We start from the raw sequence: 23442 nt of genomic DNA, 5'->3' as shown, positions 1-23442 counted from the left end.
AAAATATAAATAAATATTAAATAATTTTATTAATTTATTTGTATTCCATTTATTTTGAAAGAGGTAATACTTTTTTTTTTTTTGTTTTTGTTATTTTTTCTATTTATTACGTTAGTTTTTCATCAAAATAATTTTAAAAAAAACAAAGAAAAATATAAATAAATATTAAATAATTTATTAATTTCTTTGTATTCCATTTATTTTAAAGGAGGTAATGCTTTTTTTTGTTTGTATTATTTTTTCTATTTCTTTGGTTAGTTTTTCATCTTCATCTTTAATACCTATTGCTAAACTATTGACATTTTCGGGAAGAAATGAAAGGGATTCGATGTTTGTGAAATTTGAACCAAGAGTGAGCGATGTAACTAATGTTGGAATACTGTTTCTTTTTAAATTAATATTATAGTTGTATAATTGTAAATCTGTTACAGAATAAGGTAGGAGTCTTTGGCTAACTGGTTGTGTAAAATTAAAACCACATCTAAGTACTAATATTGATTCGTTTGAAAGATTAATTCCATTTTTTTCAATGTCAAATTCATTACCTAAATCTAAATATTTAACTGATTCTGGTATTGAATCACATTCAAGGTATTGATTTAATTTATTAAATAAGAGATATTGAACAGATGGTGGTAAAGCTCCTGGTGTTATCATTTGGTTATAAATTGGTAATGAAAGGTAGTTTATTTCATTACCAATTGATCCTAATAAAATTGGTTCATTGGTTTTTAATTCTAATTTCTTTAAATTTGGTGATAAATACTTTTCAAATACTGAATCGCCTTCAATTTGAATCTAGATAAAATTTTTTACAAATTTTTAAAAAAAAATTAGAATGGGTTTCTTTCTTTGTAATTTATATTTAACCCTTACATTAGACAAGGTAATAATTAAACTTTCAACACTATGCCTAGCGTTTGTGTCAAACTTTAAACAATTTTGAATTATATTTTTGAATGAATTGGATAGGTGTGTTGGTATTGAGGGTATACCTTTATCATCTCTTTCAGAATGGCACAAATTCAAACCAGCCATTTCAATCATTGTGCAACCTATACAAAAAATATCGGATTTACTACCTGCTTTACCATTTTGTAATTTAACTTCTGGTGCCATGTGTGAATCTGTACCTACAAATGAATAATACTTTGAATTCTTTTCAATTTGTTTTGATAATCCAAAATCTATGAATTTTACAATGGTTTCATTATTTTTATCTTGAGCCAAAATGATGTGATCACTTTTAATATCACGATGAATAACACCTGATTCGTGAATTTTACTTAGCGCTTTGACAATTTTAATCATTAAAGATTTTATTTCTTCCTCTTCAAATCTATTATTTGGTTTTTTTTTTATTAGGTCTGAAATAGATGTGGAACCTTCAATGTATTCTGTATAAATAAATAGATTATCATCTTCATCGTATCCATAACCATAGTATTTCATTGAATGTTCATTATCTTTTAATTTATTTAAAATCTCAACCTCTGTTGATAATTTCTATTTTAAAATTTAATTGTTTTTTAATGTTAGTGTTTTTAAAAAAAATATAATTTTCATATGAATACATACAATTTTTAATTTATCTTTTTTTTCAATTTTTTTTATTGCACACAACGATACTTTTGATCCATTTATGATTCCATTGATTTTTCTTGCCTTAAATACTTTTCCAAAATTGCCACTTCCTAATGTTGAAATAATTTCCCAATCCTCCTTAAAATGCTCATTATTATTTAATATATTATCTGTCGATTGATTAAATGTGTTTAAAGGTGATGATTTTTTAAAATTAACTATTTTACCATTGATGTTTATTGATGTGATATGTGATGGTATATATTTTTTTAACTCCGCTATTTTAAAATTGTTTTTGAAACCGAATGTCAAATTGATAATTGATGATGGAAGATTTGATAATGATTCAAAGTGAGTGAAATTTGAACCGAGTGTTAGCATTATTATTGACCGAGGAATACTATGGGGTAGTATTTTTAAATTGTAGTTGTATAATTGTAGATCTGTAACTGAAGAAGGGATGTATCTTTGATTAATGGGTTGGTTAAATGTAAATCCAGTTCTTAGTGTTAGGATTGAATCTTCAGGAATTAAAATCCCATATTTTTCAATATCGAATGCATCACCAAAGTCTAAAAATTTTGGAAGAATTAAGTTTATTTCATCTAGAGAAAATTGATTAAATTTATTAAATACAAGGTGTATTACTGATCGAGGAATTGATCCTTCTTTAAGAGGATGGTTAAAGGATGGTAGTTTTAAATACTTAATACTTTCTGGTAATATACCTGGACCTAAAGGATGGTTGAATGATTGTAATATTAAATACTCTACACCATTAAAGATAAATATACTATCAATTGGTTGATTGTAGGCTTGTAATTCTAAATATTTTATACCAAAAAAACCTGATGGAACAATTACCTCATTGAATAATGGTAAATTGGTACATTGATTGGGAAGGTAAATTGGTTCTATTGGTTCCATTATGCTGTCTTTAATTACATAGTTGTACAATTCATTGGCATTGAATCTAGCATTTGGATTGATTTGTAAACAATGTTGGATAGTGTTTTTAAAAAGATTTGATAAATGATCAGGAATTAAAGGAATACCATTAATATCTAGTAATTTTAGGTTACCACCTACAATTTCAATTAATGTACAACCTAAACTCCAGATATCTGATTTATAACCTAATTTACCATTTTTTAATTTAATTTCTGGCGCCATATGAGTTTCTGTTACACCAATAATATTTGAATTTACTTCTGAATCTAATGTTGAATGGTCAAAGCCAATTATCTTAATAAAATCTGTCGGTAACATTTTTTCATTTTCATCATAAAGAATAAGAATATTTTGGCATTTAATATCAAAATGAATTATACCCATTTCATGAATACTCTTTATTGATTTGATTATTTCAGTAGCTACAATAAATTGTTCTTTTTTATTGAGCTTTTCCAATAACCTAGATAATGGAATTGCTTTATCAATATATTCGAAATAAATGTTAAATTCGTTATTTCTATCTTTAACATATCCATATAACTTTAGAGAGCATTTGCAAATATTTAAAACATCTATAATCTTGGCCTATTAACAATGGGTTAATTAAATTTAATTTGAATGATTGGAGGAAATTTAAAGTGATTTTAAATAATTATGCTTACATTTTTATGTTTGGTGGTATAATAAACTTTATTTTCTGATATATTCTTTTGAGGTTTAATAATTTCCCAGTTATCATTGACATGTTTTGGGTGATCGGATAATTCGAGATCTCCAACCCTATTGGGAAATGTTTCAGATATGAGTGATTGCTTATAAGATGGACAATCGAGACACTTAACATTATTTGGAATAGTTTTAGGTGCGAGTACTTGATTATATGATGATAAATCGAGATACTCTACATTATTTGACAATGTTCCAGGTGTGAGTAATTGATTATATGATGATATATCGAGATACTTCACATAATTTGGCAATATTCCAGGTGTGAGTAATTGATTATACGATGATAAAACGAGACACTCCACATTATTTGGTAATGTTCTAGGTGTGAGTAATTTATTATATGATGATAAATCGACATACTTCACATTATTTGGTAATGTTCCAGGTGTGAGTAATTTATCATATGATGATAAATCGACACACTTCACATTATTTGGTAATGTTCCAGGTGTGAGTAATTGATCATACGATGATAAAACGAGATACTTCACCTTATTTGGTAATGTTTCAGGTGTGAGTAATTTATTATATGATGATAAATCGACATACTTCACATTATTTGGTAATGTTCCAGGTGTGAGTAATTGATTATACGATGATAAAACGAGATACTTCACCTTATTTGGTAATGTTCCAGGTGTTAATGGTTGATTATAGGATGATAAATTGAGATAAACCATATGATTTGGCAATGTTCCTGGTGTGAATAGTTGATTATAGGATGATAATTTGAGATAATCCACAGTATCTGGCAATCTTCCTGGTGTGAATAGTTGATTATATGATGATAAATCGAGAGACACCCTAATTGGCAATCTTCCTGGTGTGAATAGTTGATTATATGATGATAAATCGAGAGACATCACATATTTTGGCAATGTTCCTAGTGTGAGTAATTGACCATATGATAAATTTAGATACTCCACAATTTTTCGAAATCTTCTTGGTGCGTGTAATTGATAATACGATGATAAATCGAGATACTTCACATTTTTTAGCGATACTTGATAAAATGAGAAATCGAGATATCCAGATTGAAAGGATATAAATTTAGGAATGATATAATCATGTCTCCTCCTGTACCCCTCTTTTATTTTTTGCATTTTAAAATGAACAAAAGAACTCTGATTCGCTCTTTTAAATGTGTTTGTTTGAGATTTAAAAAAAAAAAATTAAAAAAAAAATTAAAAAAAAAAATTAAAAAATATTTTTTTTTTTTATGTGAAATTTTTTGAATGTTATTCAACTAATAAACAGAATGGTTACATTCATTTTTTTTTTTTTTATATATATATCACTTGTGTGTTTTTGTGTGTCCTATTTATATACGCTAAATCAAATTAAAAATAAATAAAATTAAATCATTGCTGAAATGAAAAAAATACTCATCAGATCAACTTTTTTTTTTAATAACTTTTCCAAAAAAAAAAGAGAAGTATAAAATAAAATTAATTTTTTTTATTATTATAATTGTTGTTAACATTTGACCAATTTAAAATTGAATTTAAAATTTCATTATTTAATGGTTGAATTGAAGCATTTGCCATTAATTTATTTCCACCACCTTTTCCCATACCAATTGATTTAAATAATTGTTTTAAAACTGTATCAGCTGATAATGAGGAGGATGAGGATGATGATGATGATAATAATTGACATAAAACTTTTCCACCTTTACTAATTGTTAATTGAATTGGTGATGAAGAGAATTCTTTTGCAAAGTTTTCAGTTACTTTTGTAAATGCTTTTTTATCTTCACAATCGATAATATGTAATGATAAAGGTATCATTTCACCACCATTATCAGATTTGTATTGACCATTATAATTTACAGATGAAAGTTGAGCAATCTTTAATTTTAGATCGAAAATTTCTTTTTCTTGTTTTGAATTTGTATTTACCAAACGTTCAAATGATTGTTGGAAATTAACTATTGGCGAATTTATACTATTTGATAATTGATGAACTAATTGATAATGATTTTTGAAAAAGTTTGTTGCTGCTAAACCTGCCACTGCTTCAATTCTACGAGTTCCTGCTGCTACACTACTTTCACTTATAATTTTAAATTGATGAATTGAAGATGAACGTTCAACATGTGTACCACCACAGAGCTCCTTAGAGAATCCAGGTATACTAACAACACGTACCAATTCACTATACTTTTCACTAAATAATTGAAGGGTATCACTATTTTTAGATGCTTGTTCATATGGAATTTCATCGGTATTCAAAGCTATATCTTTGGCAATTGCATCATTTACCCATTGTTCAATTTGTTCAATTTGATTTGGTGTTAATTTTTGACCATGTGTGAAATCGAAACGTAATGATTCACTACCAACCAATGAACCAGCTTGAACTACACTTTTGCCAATTACATTTCTTAATGCTGCATGTAGCAAATGAGTAGCACTATGATGAACAGCAACTTGATTTCTAATTGAACGATCCACTCTACAATTCAATAATGAATCTTGTTTTAAATCTTGATAAACCTGTGAAGCCAATTGTTGTGAAGGATCCCATTCAACTACTAAAACTAAACCACCTTCATATGGTTTAATTGTATTAATTACACGATAAACATTTTTACCACTTGAAACATTGATTAATTCACCAACATCACCAACTTGACCACCTGAAGTACCATAGAATGGAGTTTCATCTAATGATAAATAAACCAAATGACTATCATTGTCAAAGTGAGATCTTAAAACTTTTGAATTATCATTTTCAACACATCCATTATATCCAATGAATTTTGGTTTAATATTATCACTTTTCCATGATAAAAATGTTTTCTCTGGTAATTGAGTAGTTTGTTGAGTAGTTTGATCACTTGATGATGATGATGTATTCCAAGTTAATCTTGATTGTTCTCTAGTTTCATCTATAAGTTTATTAACTTTATCCATATCAATTTCAATATTATTTTGTTTAGCTTTAACTTGAGACATTTCCAATGGTAAACCATAAGTATTATAAAGTAAAAATAATGATTCTTCATTTAATTTATTTTGTTGAACAAATTCCTCTAAATAAGGTATACCTCTTTGAATTGCATTATAAAATGTACCCTCTTCATTTAGAATAACATTTCTAATTTCATTTGAACGTTCAATTAATTGTGGATAAATATCACCCATTTCCCTCTCTAATAATGGGAATAAAGTTGAGAGAAAAGGTCCATTAAAACCTAAAATTTTACCATAGGATAATGCACGTCTAATAATTTTTCTTAATACATAACCTCTACCAATATTGAATGGAATTACACCATCTGAAATTAAAAATGAAATTGATCTTAGATGGTCAGCAATCACTCTGTAGGCAGTTTCAACTCTTTGTGGATCTTGTTGAAGTTGAAATTGTGCTCTACCAACATCCATTGTTACAATCTCTTTGAATGAATTAATTAAATTTTGAAATAAATCAATATCGTAATTTGTAAATTTACCTTGTAAAACCGATGCCATTCTTTCTAAACCCATACCTGTATCAACACAAGGTATTGGTAATTTGTCAACTGGCATCTCATCACCTTCTTTACCACTCTTATTATATTGCATAAAAACGAGATTCCAAATCTCTAAATATCTTTCACCATCAACTTCTTTACCATGATCCCAAAATATTTCTGAACATGGTCCACATGGTCCAGGACCATCACCCATTGACCAAAAATTATCCTCTCTACCTTTATACATAATCTTATCATTTGGTAATCCAATTTGATTTCTCCAAATTTCTGCTGATTCTTCATCACCCTCTAAAACTGAAATTGCTAATCTCTCTTTTGGTAAACCATATTCTTTTGTCAATAAATCCCATGCATGTTGAATTGAATCTCTTTTAAAATGATTATATCCTCCAAATGAAAAATTACCCAACATTTCAAAAAATGTATGATGTCTTGCTGTATATCCAACATTATCTAAATCATTATGTTTACCACCTGCTCTAACACATTTTTGTGATGTTGTAACTTTTTTATATTTTGATTCTTCATTACCTGTAAATTGATTTTTAAATTGTACCATACCTTTTTTTTTTAAAAAAAAAATCATATTTAATATATTATTTATATTAATAATTAATTTTATGATTTAAAAAAATATATTTATATATTAATAAACTTTACCTGCATTTGTAAATAATAATGAATTATCATTATATGGTAATAAACTACCACTTGGTAATCTTTTATGACCATTTTTTTCAAAATAATTTAAAAATGTTTCACGTACTTCTTTTGTTGATGTACCATATTGTCTATTTATTAATGAAATACATGATAAACTTTTTGTTGTTGTTATTTTATTTTTTATTGATGATCTTATCATTTTATTAAAAAAAAAAAAAAAAAAAAAAAAAATGAAAAATAAAAAAAAAAAAATGAAAAATAAAAAAAAAAAAATCAAATTTGATCGTTTTAATTTTTTTGGACAAAAAAACAAAAATAAAATGAAAAAATAAAAAAAAAAAAAAATAAAAAAATAAATATCTATTTGATGGTAATTTAAGATAATGGTTAATATAATCTTTATGGTTTTGTTTATATATTTTTATTAACTTTTCCTTTTTTATTTATTTTTTCTATTCCACTTTTAAATAATTATATTTTAAAATAGAAAATAAAAATAAATAAAAGAAAAAATAAAATAAAATGGTTTTGTTTTGTTTTTTTTTTTTTTTTTTAATTAAATCATCACTATCAATGTTTTTTATATATTATTGTTTTTTTTTTTTTTTATGTTGAAGATTTTTTATAGTGATGTTGACGAAGTGAAGAATCTAAAGTTGGACTCAGTTGAGCAGGAAAATGATCTAAACTTAAATGATCATTATCTAAAGATAAAAATTTATCGAGTTCAGCATTAGGGTCACCCAATGTTAGTTGTGATGAAAGACTTCCATTGATACCATTACTACTTGGTGAATTTAAAAAGAGTGCTCCATTTAAAAAGCTTGAATGTTGATGATGTGGTGATGTAAATTGATGATGAGATACTTGATGACTTGGTGAAGTATTTACATGTTCATTTGGTTGGGTACCTTCAAAGAACGATGATGATTGTTGTTGTTGTGGTGGTTGTGGTGGTTGTGGTGGTTGTTGCTGTTGTTGTTGTTGTTGTTGTTGTTGTTGTTGTTGTTGTTGTTGTTGTTGTTGTTGTTGTAGCTGTTGTTGTGGCTGTTGTGATTGTGATGAAGGTTCATTTGTTTGAGGGTTTGTTAAAAATGATGTTGGTACCAACATTGATTGAGTTGGTGATGGTATTGATAATGGTGGTGATTGAGACGGTTGAGGTGGTTGAATTAATGCATTTACAATTGGCGACATTGTCAAACCATTTGTGTTTATAAATACATTTCCTCCACTTGAATTTAATGGATTTGATGGTGTAATTGCTGCCGCTGTTGTTGTAGTTGTTGTTGCTGCTGCTGTTGTTGTTGGCATGGCTGTAGTTGTGCCATTAACATTAACATTTGTGTCAACAATTGATGAATTACTTGTATTTAAAGATGGTGAAGGTAATGAAAGTGATGGTGATGGTGAAGCAGTTGGTGTAACTGTATTTGTAGCTGGTGTTATTGCTGTAGTTGGAATTGATGAAGAAGAGGAATTGGTTTTTCTTTTACCTTTTGATTTCTTAGGTTCTACCTCTTCTTGTGTTGATGTTGATGATGATGATGATGATTTTGATTTTTGATTTTGATTTTGATGATGAAGTTGTGGTGGTTGCTGGTGTATTTGAAGTGGTATCAGAAGAATCAGTAGTGGTTGTTGGTGTTGGTGTTGGTGTTGGTGCTGGTGTTGGTGTTGGTGTTGGTGTCGGTGTCGGTGTTTGTGTTGGTGTTGTTGTTGTTGTAGAAGTTGAGGATTTTCTCTTTCCCCTAGTTCCTTTTGTTGTTGTTGTTGTTGTGGTGGTTTCTTGTGATTTTTGTACAGATTTACTTGATTTTTTATTACCACTTGAAGTTGAAGTTGTTGTTGAAGAGGGTACTGGGAATGATGGTTGTTTAGTTATTTTAGATGAATTTGGTGTTGCTGCTGCTGCTGTAGTAGTTGTAGTAGTTGTTTGGGCTGGTGTTGTCGTTGTTGTTGGTATCGCTGTATTACTATTATTATTAATGTTATTATTACTATTATTATTATTATTATTATTATAATTATTATTATTATTATTATTATTATTATTATTATAATTATTATAATTATTATTATTATTATTATTATTATTATTATTATTATTATTATTATTATTATTATTATTATTATTATTATTATTATTATTATTATTTATATTATTACCAATATTATTAAAATTATTATTATTATTATTAATATTAATATTATTACCAATATTATTAAAATTATTATTAAAATTATTATCAATATTATTATTATTACTATTTAAATTATTAGGGATAATACCAGATTGTAGTTGTTGAATATTTTCAGGTTTCGAATAGTGAGTTAAAAATGATTGCATACAATTTCTTAAGGGAACTTTATTTTGAATTGTGTAGGCCATTAAATTACTTAGTTCATTAAATACATCAAGTAGTTCATAATATCTCATCACTTTAGTTGGAATACCATGTTCATTAATATTTGATTCTGGTAATGAAAAATGAGATTGAACACTTTCCATTTCAAAATACCCTTTTCTTTTTAACCCATTTCCATTATCATTATTATTATTATTATTATTATTATTATTATTATTATTATTATTATTATTATTATTATTATTATTATTATTATTATTAATATTATTATTATTATTACCACCATTGTTATTATTTAAAAATTGATATATAAAAGTAGTTTGTTGTATAGTTTGTGGATTTGGTTGTGTTTGTAAAATTGGTTGTAAATTTTGTTGTAAATTTTGTTGTAAATTTGATTGTAAATTTGATTGTAAATTTGATTGTAAATTTGATTGTAAATTTGATTGTAAATTTGGTGTTGATGTTGTTGTAGTTGTAGTTGTTGTTGTTGTTGCTGTTGCTGTTGCTGTTATTTGAGGGTCTTCAATTAGTACTTCACTATTTACATATAAAATTTCATTTGACATTGTTGGAGTTTGATTTACAACTACTGGTACTAAAATGGTTGAATTTTGATAATCATATTGTTCTTGTTGCTGTTGACCGTCTTCTGTTAATATTACATCTATGATATCATTCTCATCACATCCATTCATTACAATATCTGTATCGACTATTGGTGTTGGTATACCACCTCCAATTGTATTAACGATATTTGATGATGATAATAATGACTCTTTTTCTCCCATTACCTCAATTGCCATATCACCTGAAGCTATAGGATTTTTATTATTACTATTATTACTATTGCTATTACTATTATTATTATTATTATTATTATTATTATTATTATTATTATTATTATTATTATTATTATTATTATTATTATTATTATTATTATTATTATTATTATTATTATTATTATTATTATTATTATTATTATTATTATTATTATTATTATTATTATTATTATTATTATCTACATTAGTTTCAGATTTATCATTTTCTAAAACCATTGGCTCTTCTTGACGCTGTGAAATTTGTGGTGGAGTTGTTGTTGTTGATGGTGGTGCAATTACAATTTCAAATTCTTCATTGTCTTGAATTGTCGTTGAATTGATATTATTGGAATCATCCTTTGCAATTGATTCCACATCATTTTTCTTTACATCCACCTCTAATTTTGTTTCTTCTTTTTCAATTACAATTTCTTTTGATTTTTCAGTTTCAATTACAATTTCTTTATTTTCTTTACTTTCTTCATTTTCTTTATTTATATCTACTTTTTCAAAAGTTGTTTCATTTTCATTTTTATTTTTATTTTCATTTTCATTTTCATTTTCAATTTCAATTTCTTTTTTAATTATTATTGATTCAACAACTTTTTCATTTTCATTTTCATTTTCATTTTCTTTTGAAACTTGTTGAGTTGTTAGTATTTGTTTTTCTTCTTTTTCAATAATATCTTCAAAATCTTTTTCAACCATTTCCTCCTGAATAGTTTCCATTTTTTTAGAAACTTTTTCCTCTTGAATTTTTTTAATTTCAAGTTGTAGAGTTTTTTCCTCTGTATTCTCTTCTTTTACATTTAAAATTTCGCCTTCTTTTTGAACCTCTTTCTTTTTTTCTTCTTTTTCTTCTTCTTTTTCTTTTTCTTTTTCTCCCTCTTTTTCTTCTTCTTTTTCTTGTTCTTTTTCTTGTGGTGGTTGATTATCACAAATATTAATATCTTGTTCAGTATTCTCTAATGCAACTTCCTCTTCTGTCAATTTCCTATTATCTTTTTCATTATTATCAATAAAAGAATGATCTACTCCATTCATTTTATTTGTACCGTTATTACTTTCACTTTTTGTGTCTTGTTTCGATTGTTCATTTTCATTTTCACTTTTTTCATTATTATTATTATTATTATTATTATTATTATTATTATTATTATTATTATTATTATTATTATTATTATTATTATTATTATTATTATTATTATTATTATTATTATTATTATTATTATTATTATTTTCATTATCATTATCATTATTGTTATTACTATTATTATTACTATTAGCGTCTTCCATTGATATATCATTACAATTATCTGTTTTAGAATCAGTTTCCTCCATAATATGATCCTTTGGTTTTATTGATTCTTCTAAAATTGTTTCTGAATCTTCTTTTTCTTCTGCTGTTGCAGATGCTGTTGTTATTGTGGTTGGGGTTGTGATATTTTCATCTGTAGTGATTTTATCATTTATTGTTGCCGTTGCAGTTAATATACTTTCCTCTGATGAAACAATGATTTTTTCTTTTGATACAATATTATCCTCTAATTTTTCTTTATTCTCTAATTTGTTAATTTCATTTGATTGATTATTTATTGGTGTAGTTGGTGTAGTGGTTGGTTTCTCATCATTATTTAGAGGTGGTGGTGGTGGTTCAGATTCCTTATTTGATTCAACTATTAACTCTGTTTGAGTGTTGGTGATGGTTATGTTGGTGTTGGTGTTGATGTTGGTGATGGTTATGTTGGTGTTGATGTTGGTGTTGTCATTGTTATTTATTTTATCTATACATTCAATAGTTGTTTCAGATGTTTTTATTTTGGTTGTGTTATCTAATATATCAGTTGATGAAATAGTAGTGGTAGTGGTAGTGGTAGTAGTAGTATTACTGAGATCAAGTTCATTTGATGTTGTAAATGCTGTTGTTGGTGGTGATGTTAGCGTTAGTGTTGGTGTTGTTGTTGAATCATTACTATTAATATCAGGTATACTACTTGTCTGAATAGTGCTTTCTATGATATCATTGTTTTTATTGTTATTACTATTTTTATTATTATTATTATTATTATTATCAAAACCCAAATCAGTTTTGTTGATGTCTAATGATGATGATGATTGTGTTTCTTGTTGTGGTAATATAATATCATCGTCATCATCTCTATTAATATTACTATTGTTGCTTTTAATTTCATTTTTATCACTATCTTCTAATGACAATTGATTAGATTGTTGAATCTCTTCTTCTTTTTCTTGTTTTACAGTTATTTCTTGATTTGGTTCTACTGTTTGCTCCACTACTATTGCTGCTGTTTCTGTTATTGTGGTGGTTGTAGTTGTTTCTGTAGTTCCTGCTGTCTCTTTTGTTTCTGCTGTCTCTGTTGTTTCTGTTGTTTCTGTTGTTTCTGCTGTTTCCGCTGTCTCTTTTGTTTTTGCTGTCTCTTTTGTTTCCAACGCCTCTATTGAGGATTTTATTGGTTCAATTTGTTGATCTGTTTGTTCAATCTTTACATCTTCAACTTCACTTAATTCATATTCCTTTGTAATACTAACTTCTTGTTGTTGTTGTTGTTGTTGTTGTTGTTGTTGTTGTTGTTGTTGTTGTTGTTGTTGTTGTTGTTGTTGTTGTTGTTGTTGTTGTTGTTGTTGTTGTTGTTCTTGTTGTTGTTGTTCTTGTTGTTGTTGTTGCTGCTCCACCATTATAATGTCACTATCATTACTGATCATACTACTATTATTATTGTTTAAAGTAGTAACACTAGTGCTTGCATCACTATTATCAACTGATAAATCTATATTATCCATTGAATGATCTATATTACTACTACTACTATTGTTTTTATCATTTTCTAAAGATTGGTTATGATCATTAATAAAAAATGGTTGTTGACGCTGAAAAAATGATTGAAATAATTGATTAAGGTAATCCTTTGATATAAACTCTTGAAATGATTGTGATTCGAAATGAAATGAAATAACTTTTAATTCCTCTGAAAATACAACTCTAATAATACCTTCTAATTTAACCTAAATAGTATTAAAATAAAAAAAATAAAAAAATAAAAAAAAAAAAAAATAAAAAAAAATCCAATGTTAATCCTTCTTTTCAATAAATATCCAATTTTTTTTTTTTTTAAAAATATTATGAAAATACCTGTAAATTTGATTGAAACACAATAACAATGTTTGCTTTCTCTGAATTAAATAAAAATACATTGGCATCCATCCTATCAATTGAATAATCACAAAATGAAAATGAAATATCATTTATACCTGATGATCCAAATATATAGTAAAAATATCTTGCTAAACTATATGAATATAATTCTAATATTTTTAAAAAAAAGTTAATATGTAAAATAAAATTATTGATGATGTCATGTGGTGGAAAAAAAAAAAACCACACCAATTTTAAAAAAAAAAAAAAAAAAAAAAAAAAAAAAAAAAAAACCTTTATATGTGTAATTTTTAGTGAGGAAAAAAAAAAAATATAAAAAAAATATAAAAAAAAATAAGAGAGGATACATACCAAAAGTTTTAGATTGAAGATTTTGTTGTTGTTGATGTTGATGTTGATGAGGTTGTTGTTGTTGTTGGTCAATATTATTTGAAGGAGTATTAATAGTATGTCTAAAAACACCACCATTTATGAATGTATTTTTTATAAATGTTTCCCAATAACTCTGAGTATTTAAAGTTGGCTTTAAAAGATGTTTTAGACATATTTCACCAACTCTTTTTCGTATATCAACTAGACCACTGTCAACTACTACAAGTGTTGCTGCCATTCTTTATCTATTTCTTTATTATTGTTTTAATTTTAATTTTAAAATTTTTTTTTTTTTTTTTTTTTTTTTTTTTTTTTTTCTTTCTTAAATCGTTAAATATACCTTTAATATCGTTATATATTATATTATTTATTGTTATTACTTTATGTGTTTAATTCCGTTAAATTTTTTAATTTTAAATTTTAAAAATTTTTTTTTTTTTTTTTTTTTTTTATAATGAAATGGGAGTGTGTATATATGTTAATTAAATTGTTTTTTTTTTTTTTTTATTTTTTATTTTATTTTTTTAAAATATTGAATATTTGCATATATTATTATTATATAGGAAAACACACACACGCACACATATAAAATGATGTGGTGTGTCGTAGCTATATATTATCGTTAATTTGGTTACTGTGACGCACGCACACACAATCGCAGATATTAATCTTTCTTTGTTAAAATAGGTGGATTGAATTTTAATATATGATTATTAAAAAAAAAAAAAAAAAAAAAATTGAAAAAAAAAAAAAATTTTGTGGTTGAAAAAAAAAAAATTTTTTGTTTTATTTTTAATTTTTTTTTTTTTTTTTTTTTTTTTTTTTTTTAAATCTAAAAAAAACAACTTTTTTTTTTTTTTTTTTTTTTTTTTTTTTTATTATTATTAATGTTCTCATATTTAATTAGACTTTAAGGTATATACTTTTCATATTTTAAAACCTTTTTTTTTTTTTCATTTAAAAAGGGAGTTTTCGATGATTTGCAATACTAACAAAAACAATGTCGCCGATGATTTTTCAGAACTTTTTTCAAATTTTTTTTTTTTTTTTTTTTTTTTTTTGCGCCTAATAAAAAACTAAATAATAATAAAAAATTAAATAATAATATTATAATAATAAAAATAATAAAAATAATAATAATAATAATAATAAAAATAATAATAATAATAATAATAATAATAATAATAATAATAATAATAATAATAATAATAATAATAATAATAATAATCTTTTTTTTATTACCCAAATTTATTGCAATTATTTAATTTTAATTAATCAAAAGTTATTTTCAATTTTTATCTTTAAAAAGAAGTTTCGGTAAAAAAAAATCCATTCCAAAACAAATCAAAAAAAAAAAAAAAAAAAAAACATTAAGGAAAAAAAAAAAAATTAAACAAAAAAAAATAAAATGTCAAAAGTGTGGAAAAAAAAAAATAATAAAAAAAAAATTAAAAAAACTAATGCTATACGCCTGAGTTTGGTAGGATGGCGTGAAGGGAAAAAATAAATTAAAAAATAAATTAAAAAATAAAAAATAAACTCCTTAAGCGGGAAGATATTTATTTTTATTTTTTCCCTGTTATTGAAAAAAAAAAAGAAAAAAAAAAAAAATTATAATAATTGAATGCTCGATTTCAGATCTCATTTTAATTTTTATTTTCTCAAAACCATTGTCACTATGATATCTTTGGTGTAAAAAAAAATATTTAATACTAAAACTTTGAAAAATTTTCAAAAAAAAAAAAAAAAACAGTTTATCACGGTGCAGATTAAAGCTTTCTGTCGCAAAGAAAAAAAAAAAAAAAAAAATAAACAAAAATAATTTTTTTTTTTTTTTTTTTTTTGATTGTTTTTATTTTTTATTTTTATTTTTTATTTTATTTTTTTTTTTCAAACTAAACAAAACCGTTTTTATTTATAGTTTACAGAAAAACGCATATTGTATTATCTCTTTACCAAAATAATAATAATCACAAAAAACAAAACAAAAATTATTTGAATTAAAAATAATACAACAGGTAAGAAGATATTATTCCTTTTTTTTTTTTTTTTTTTTTTTTTTTTTTTTTTTTGGTTCATGTTTTGTAAAAATTAAATCAAAAAATCTAAAAAAAAAAAAATCACTTGATTCTTTTTTTTTAATTTTTTATTTTTTTATTTTTTTTTCAATAATAATTTATTTTTATCTGCTCAAGTTGATGCTTTTTTTTTTTTTTATTATAAAGAAAACAAAAAAAAAAAAAAAAAAAAAAAAAAAAAAAAAAACAAAAAAAGAAAATAAAATAAATAAAAAAAAAAAAAAACATAAACCATAATTCGAACCTACAAATAATAAAAGTAGTGGTAAATTGTGTAAAAAGAATTAATAATTTGATTAAAAGAAGAACTTTTTCCCAAAAGTAACTTTTTTTTTTTTTTTTTTTTTTTTTTATTTTTTATTTTTATCTTTTTTTTTTTTTTCTATAATCACAATCACATTTAAAAACTACAAATACAATCATTCCAATACCATTGAACCCTAGTTTTTTAAAAAATGTATAAAATGGTACATTATAAAAATTATTGGCAATCTTCAAATTTCATTAAAACTTTCACCAAATGACAGACAAACAAACTTTAAAGTTTGCAGTATTAAAAAAAAAAAAAAAAAAAAAAAAAAGTAATAATAATTTGGGAAATGAGGGAAGAAAGACTCTACATCATAATTCCACCTTTTTTTTTTTAATTAGATCAATTAGATTTTTTTTTATTTTTTTATTTTTTTATATATATATATATAACTATTTATATATATAATTTTTTTTTCTTTTTTAAAACTTTTAACCAATTAAACTCCATTTTGATGTTTTGTTTTTGTTTTGGTATTAAACAATAACCTTTTCTACTATCATCAAACTTTTTTTTATTTAAAATAAAATAAAAATAAAATAAAAATAAAATAATAAAAAAAAACCACCAATCCCCATATCAATACATTTTGATTTATTATTTATTTATTTTTTCCATCTTTTTTTTTTTTTTTTTTTCCACTTTTTTTTTTTTTTTTTTAATATTCATAAATCCAATCCAATCCAATCCAATATCAATCATAGATCTTTTATTATGATATATCAGTTAACTAAATATGCGTGTGATATTTAGGTTTTTTTTTTAAAAAATCATAAATATAATATTAAAAAAAAAAAAAAAAAAAAAAAAAAAATTTTATAACAAAGATAACGATAAAATGATGATAGTAGTTTTTTGTATACAAATAATAGGAATTTTTTTTTTTCCCAATTTTTTTTTTTTTTTTTAATATTTTGACATCGTGTGTGTTGTTATTGTTGGTTGTGTGTGTAGTTATTTTTGTGATTTTAATAATATATCCATTATGTTTTTAAATAAACTCATTAAAAATAACGTTTAGAATAAAGATATTAAAAACAAACAAACAAACAAACACCCTCACTCACTCACCCAATTCAAAAAAATACATGTACACATATAGCTACATACACAAACTGAAACTAATTGCAATAATATATCTTAAAAAATTTAATTAAATTAAATTAAAATCATGAATTATATATGTTTTCGAAAATTTGGTGTGTGTTTTGTGTGTGTGTGTTTGAATAAAAAAACTTTTTTTTTTTTTGAGGGTGATATAGTGTGTGATATGTGCTAAATTTAATGGTGTGCGTGGGTTATAAAATTAGGAGAAACAATTTTTTAATAAAGTGTAATATTAGAGAGAACAAAAAAAAAAAAAAAAAAACAAAAAACAAAAAAAAAAAAAAAAAAATAGAGAAAAAAAAAATGTTTTGTATAAGTTAATTGTCCTCTTCATCAATATTTTTTTTTTTTTATTATTATTATTTTTATTTTATTTTTTATTTTTTATTTTTTATTTTTTTTTATTGATATCACAAAACAATTTGATTATAATAAAAAAACAATAAAAAAATTTAATTAAAAATAGTTGGAAAATATTTTTGCTATTACAACTTTATTTTTAAATATCAAAGTTTATTTTTATTTTATTTTTAAATATTTTTCTTTTTTTTTTTATTTTTTATTTTTTATTTTTTTTTATTTATTTTTTTATTTATTTTTTTTATTCTATTATTTTATTTAATTTTTATTTACTTATTCAAAAATATAAAATTGTAAAATTACATAACACACACACAGGAAAAAAAAAAAAAAAAAAAAAAAAAAAAATTATAATAATAATATTAATAATAGAGTTTATATAAATTTAATTAATATAGTTTTTTTATTTTTTTAATAAAAAATTTTATTTTAAGGTAAATAAATTAAAATTATTTATTTTTATAAAATCCTAAATAATGGGTAATCATGATTTGTGATAAAAATCCGATTTCACAAAAATCATTTTTTTTTTTTTTTTTTTTATTTGAATTCAATCATTAACATCCTTTTTTTTTTTTTTTTTTTTTTTTTTATAATTTTAATTTTTTATTTTTATTTTTAATTTTCTAATTTTTTTTTTTTTCTTTTTCCAAAGTTAAATATAGAACAGTAAATTAAATCAAATCAAAAAAAAAAAAAAAAAAAAAAAAAAAAAAGGAAATTTATTTATTTATTTATTTATTTTAAACAAAAGAAAAAAGAAAAAAAAGAAAAAAAAAAAAATAATAGTTCAAATAAAAAGAAAATTAAAACTATTCTATGTGTAAATAATTGAGAAAGATATATATAAAGTTTAAAAATGTTTAATATTAATCCTTATAAAGTAAGTTTAATTTCTATTTTTAATTTTCTATTTTTAATTTCTATTTTTATTAAATTTTTTTTTTTTTTTTTTTTTTTTTTTTTTTTTTTTATATTAAGAGTAAAACAACAAAATCATCATCATCATCATCAGCATCACCAAAATCAAGTAAAATATCAAATGTATCAGGATCAGGATCATCATCATCGTCATCATCATCATCGTCATCATCATCAAAAGATAAAGATAAAGATAAAAGAAAGAAATCATTTTTAAAAGATGATAGTGTACCATCGCTTTCATCAAAAACAGAGAATAGTTTATCATTAACATCATTATCAGAGATAACACAATCAATGACCAATACACAAACACAAACAGCAACAGATGCATCAATGACAGCAGAGGATGTATCAGAGATTGGAGAAGATTATGATCCATTTTTATCAATACTTGAGGAACCAGGTGTCGATGGAGCAACCATTGAAAAAGAGACAACTGAAGAGCTTCAAGAGATGTTGGCAGTATTAAAAGGTGTTCAAAATGAATGTAACGTTCTATTATTGGGTAGAACTGGTGTTGGTAAATCATCGACATTGAATACGGTGTTTGGCATTGACATACCCGTACATTCCTCAGAATCATGCACACAAGATCCATTCACCTATAGTAGAGTTGTGAATGGATTCAAATTGAATATCATTGATACACCAGGTTTTTTAGATTCACAAGGTGAGTTGGTCGATTCAAATAATATGATCAAAATTCAAAGATATCTCTCGGGTAAAACCATTCATTGTGTATTGTTTGTTGAGAAATTCACAGAGACAAGATTCGATGGTGCTCATCAATTGGTGATCAATCAATTCACCGAGAAATTGGGTCCACAACTTTGGAGAAATGCTGCCGTGGTTTTAACTTATGCCAATAGTGTCTTGCCAGATTCTTGCTATGATGGTTTCGATGAGGAGGATGACGTCGGTCCTTGGAAAAAACATTATGAAGCAAGAGCTTTACAATTTAGAAAATTTTTCGCTGGAATTTTGGCTCAATTGCCTCAAGATGATTATCCTCCAAAACATATACCAGTCTATGCTATGGAAAACTCTAGAAGATGTAAACGTAATGAACAAGGTCAAAGAGTACTCATTGATGGTACTCCTTGTCTTCATTTGTTAATTAGTGGTCTCTTGAAAATGGTTGACCCAAAAACTGCTTTCCTTTTTATGGGTCATCTTCGTGCCAAAAACAAACCTGGAAGAGGTCATCGTGGAGATCAGAATGATAGAGAACTTTCAATCATGGATAATATCACTGAAATCCTTAAACTTTTCATCGTTCCTCCTTTCGATCAATTGGGTAAAGGAACTGTCGCTAAAATATTGGAAAATTGGGGTAAAAAATTGGATAAATATGGTAATTTACCAAATTTATTAAAAATTTAGAGGGAAAAAAAAAAAAAAAAAAACAAAACAAATCAAAATATAATCTTTATATATAAAAAAAAAAAAAAAAAAAAAAAAAAAAAAAAAAAAAAAAAAAAATTAAAACAAAAACATTAAATCAATTAAATAGATGTCTAGTGTTGGTGGTATATATCAAAAAAAAAAAAAAGAAAAAAGAAAAAAAAGAAAAAAGAAAAAAAAGATAACAAAATTGTTATTTAATTTTTAATGTATAAATAATTTTAATAAATAAATATAATATAAATAGTAAATAAATTTGACCAATCTCAGTGGTGTATATAATAAAAAAATATTTTTTTTTTTTTTCTAAAATTTTATTAAATTATTGACAATTGGAAGAGGCATATATTCAAAAAATGGTTACGAAACCTTAGAATCAAAGTTTTTGGCTGGATTTTTTTTTTTTATGTAGTTTGCATTTTATTTGTATTTAAGTTGTATTTTAGTTGTATTTTAGTTATAAAATGAATTGTAACTTGTTCTCATTTTATTTATAGTTTTTTTTAATTTAACAGGCTTTGATTGTTATAAAACATCAGGTTGATGACATATTTGAATTGTTTTTTTATTTGTGTTTTGTCCACAATTGCGCTTATTTTTTGTATGCATTTGTATTGCTTAATATTTGGTGTTGTTTGTAATTTTCATTTTATTTTTTTTTAATTTTTTTTATTTTACTTTAAAAAGTTAATCAGAAAATTACCAGATTTTTAACTTGATTCCAGGTTTTTTTTTAAGTCTTTCTATATGAAAAATGAAAAAATCAAAAAAAGGATTGTTGTTGGTTGTTTTTTTCGATCTCATTTTTCACTTGAAATTCACCCATTTGGTTTTTCGATGACTCCTTAGCATAGTGTTTCACCCACTTATTTTTCGATGACAACTTAGCATAGTGGTTTCTTGTAATTTTCTCCAAAAAATGGCTCCGTTTTTTTTAGAATGGAATAACGCAATTTTTAGTTGCTTATTCTTGAGATATCTCATTTTATTATTAAATATTACAGGTGCCTTTTAAGGTTGTATGTTTTTTTTTTTTTTTTTTTTTTTTTTTTTTTTTTTTAAAAAAAAAATGGCTCTTTTTTTTTTGAATTGGATAAGGCAATTATTAGTTGCTTCTGCTTGAGATGCTAAATCTCATTTTATTTTTAGTTTTTTTTTTTTACAGGGTCTCTAAAAGAGGGGTTGTGTAGTTTACTTTTTTTTTTTTTTTTTTTTGTTTGGAATTTTGAATTGTATTATTACTTTTGATTAAAACATCTTTTTTGTCCAAATTTTTTTCCAAATCTTTTTTTATTTTATCATCAGCTTAATGATTGATGTTGATGACATATTTGAATTGTTTTTTTTTTGTTTGAGTTTTATCCACAATTTCACTTATTTTTTGTAGGCATTTGTGTTGCTTAATATTTGTGGTGTTGTTTGTAATTTTCATCTTTTTTTCTTTCTATTTTTTTATTTTACTTTAAAAAGTTAAAAATCTGGAAATTTTCTGATTAACTTGGTTCCCAGGTTTTTTTTTTTTTTTTTTTTTTTTTTTTTTTTTTTTTTTTTTTTTTTTTTTTTTTTTTTTTTTTTTTTATTTATTTATAGAAAGTACTGAGTGAATTATTGTATTTTTTGAGATGTTTAGGAAGTTCTATTGCGTGAAGAGGTGAGTTCCATTGTCTGCTAAATTGTAATAGCTTTAGCGAGATTAGTGAGTCTAATTTATTTTGTTCTTCTGGCCGTTGCTTTGATTTGATTCTTAATGTTTTTATAACCGCTTGTGTATAAAATGGCTGCTTAGCAAAGTGTTTCATTCCGTTATTTTTCAAAGACTCCTTAGCATAGTGGTTTATTGTAATTGTCTCCAAAACGTTAGAAGTTAGCAGTTGGTCCAGGGTTCAACTCCCTGAGGGGTCTGTCCTTTTCGTCTTTAAAAAAAATAAGATCACAGGTTCGAAGTCAAGGAGAAAAAAGAAATGACTGTTAAGTGTGTAATACAACATTTCATTAAAACTTAGAGTTTCCATCTGTGACAATTTATCAAAATTGTAACATGCCCACTGACTATTTCAGCAAAAAGAAGTTTTTTCTCTTTGGATTTCAATTATAATTCTAAATCTTACAAACCCTTTTTCTCTTTTTCGTATAAAATGAACACAGCTACAGAAACCGTTCAATTAACCAAATTTACCCAAGTACTCTGCTCTAGTGGTTCCCTTGGTATCGTCTTTCAATTTCGAGTTGAGCTTTAGGTACTGCCCAACGTAAAGAAATAGTCAAGATCCAGGAATTTCACTTGATAGTATTGTTGTATCTTCTTTTAGTAAGGTTGATCAACCAGGATCTGAATTCGGGGAAATGAAAGCATATTCCCAGATTAAACATCTCTTTTTATTAATATTTATAAGTTTATTAATTTTTTTAAGAGAATTAGAAAGAGAAATGATAAAGAAATTACCAACTATATTTCAGAAATCGATTTAAAACATTTTAAAAAGAAATTCCTCAATTCTTAAAGACAGGGTTCCACAAATATTGTGGGTGTATATTCATATGGTAAAGATTCATTGGTCAATCCAATTTTAAATGTGAAAAAATGATGCTCCAGGTTTTTTTCTGCATATACTCTTATAGTTCATATAACTCCTGTTGTATATTTACTTTATAGAAATTCTATGGACATCAAGAATAGAAATATTTATCGAATACCCTCAGGCCGTTACCGTTGGATAACCTTTTTTTTGAATATTATTGCAATGATGCTCAATAATATTGTGCAGTGTATGTTACAAAATAAATTACACATATGGGATTTAATGATTTATTAACATACCCTAATAGTCTACCTCCTCAAAAAAATTTCAACAACTTCCAACTAAATAATAATTCAATATTATATTTTTCAATAAAAATTAATCTCTATCATTATTAATGTTTTTTTATTATTTTCATTTAATTAAGGTAACTTAAAATTTTAACCCTTTTTTTTTTTTTTTTTAATTTCTCAAAATTTAAATAGTTTATAATTTTTATAATTTAAATAAAGGTATCCAAGATTAGAAAATTAGAGACAAAAAATTAAATAAAATAAAGTTAAAGTTTTCATTTAAAGTTTAAATTTTT

The 23442-nt window shown here is 24.1% G+C and overlaps 6 protein-coding genes and 1 non-coding gene across 7 annotated transcripts; 3 read left to right on the top strand and 4 right to left on the bottom strand.

The window, feature by feature from the left end:
- Positions 1-177: 177 nt before the first annotated feature.
- Positions 178-4370, bottom strand: fnkE (FNIP repeat-containing protein; the record flags this gene model as incomplete). The annotated part of the gene is made up of 4 exons (XM_638436.1): positions 178-798; positions 877-1506; positions 1579-3123; positions 3201-4370. 4 exons carry the CDS (start codon positions 4368-4370, stop codon positions 178-180), a joined length of 3966 nt encoding a protein of 1321 aa, XP_643528.1.
- Positions 4371-4715: 345 nt separating this feature from the next.
- malaS (alanyl-tRNA synthetase) lies at positions 4716-7613 on the bottom strand (the record flags this gene model as incomplete). The annotated part of the gene is made up of 2 exons (XM_638435.1): positions 4716-7312; positions 7412-7613. 2 exons carry the CDS (start codon positions 7611-7613, stop codon positions 4716-4718), a joined length of 2799 nt encoding a protein of 932 aa, XP_643527.1.
- Positions 7614-8020: 407 nt separating this feature from the next.
- DDB_G0275877 (hypothetical protein) lies at positions 8021-8728 on the bottom strand (the record flags this gene model as incomplete). Its single annotated transcript, XM_638434.1, has 1 exon — positions 8021-8728. One exon carries the CDS (start codon positions 8726-8728, stop codon positions 8021-8023), a length of 708 nt encoding a protein of 235 aa, XP_643526.1.
- A 193-nt stretch (positions 8729-8921) lies between these two features.
- On the bottom strand, positions 8922-14389 carry DDB_G0275875 (hypothetical protein; the record flags this gene model as incomplete). The annotated part of the gene is made up of 3 exons (XM_638433.1): positions 8922-13628; positions 13756-13928; positions 14053-14389. 3 exons carry the CDS (start codon positions 14387-14389, stop codon positions 8922-8924), a joined length of 5217 nt encoding a protein of 1738 aa, XP_643525.1.
- A 4476-nt stretch (positions 14390-18865) lies between these two features.
- Positions 18866-20313, top strand: gtpA (GTP-binding protein, HSR1-related domain-containing protein; the record flags this gene model as incomplete). The annotated part of the gene is made up of 2 exons (XM_638432.1): positions 18866-18889; positions 18988-20313. The coding sequence occupies 2 exons, from the start codon at positions 18866-18868 to the stop codon at positions 20311-20313; spliced, it is 1350 nt and encodes a 449-aa protein (XP_643524.1).
- A 1836-nt stretch (positions 20314-22149) lies between these two features.
- On the top strand, positions 22150-22236 carry tRNA-Trp-CCA-7. Its single transcript has one exon. It is a non-coding gene; the product is annotated as a tRNA-Trp (tRNA).
- A 233-nt stretch (positions 22237-22469) lies between these two features.
- Positions 22470-22835, top strand: DDB_G0275657 (hypothetical protein; the record flags this gene model as incomplete). The annotated part of the gene is made up of 2 exons (XM_638431.1): positions 22470-22544; positions 22746-22835. 2 exons carry the CDS (start codon positions 22470-22472, stop codon positions 22833-22835), a joined length of 165 nt encoding a protein of 54 aa, XP_643523.1.
- Positions 22836-23442: the final 607 nt, after the last annotated feature.

The sequence above is a fragment of the Dictyostelium discoideum genome, assembly GCF_000004695.1.
Source record: "Dictyostelium discoideum AX4 chromosome 2 chromosome, whole genome shotgun sequence".
Taxonomy (NCBI): domain Eukaryota; phylum Evosea; class Eumycetozoa; order Dictyosteliales; family Dictyosteliaceae; genus Dictyostelium; species Dictyostelium discoideum.
This window is presented reverse-complemented; position numbering and strand designations above follow the sequence as displayed.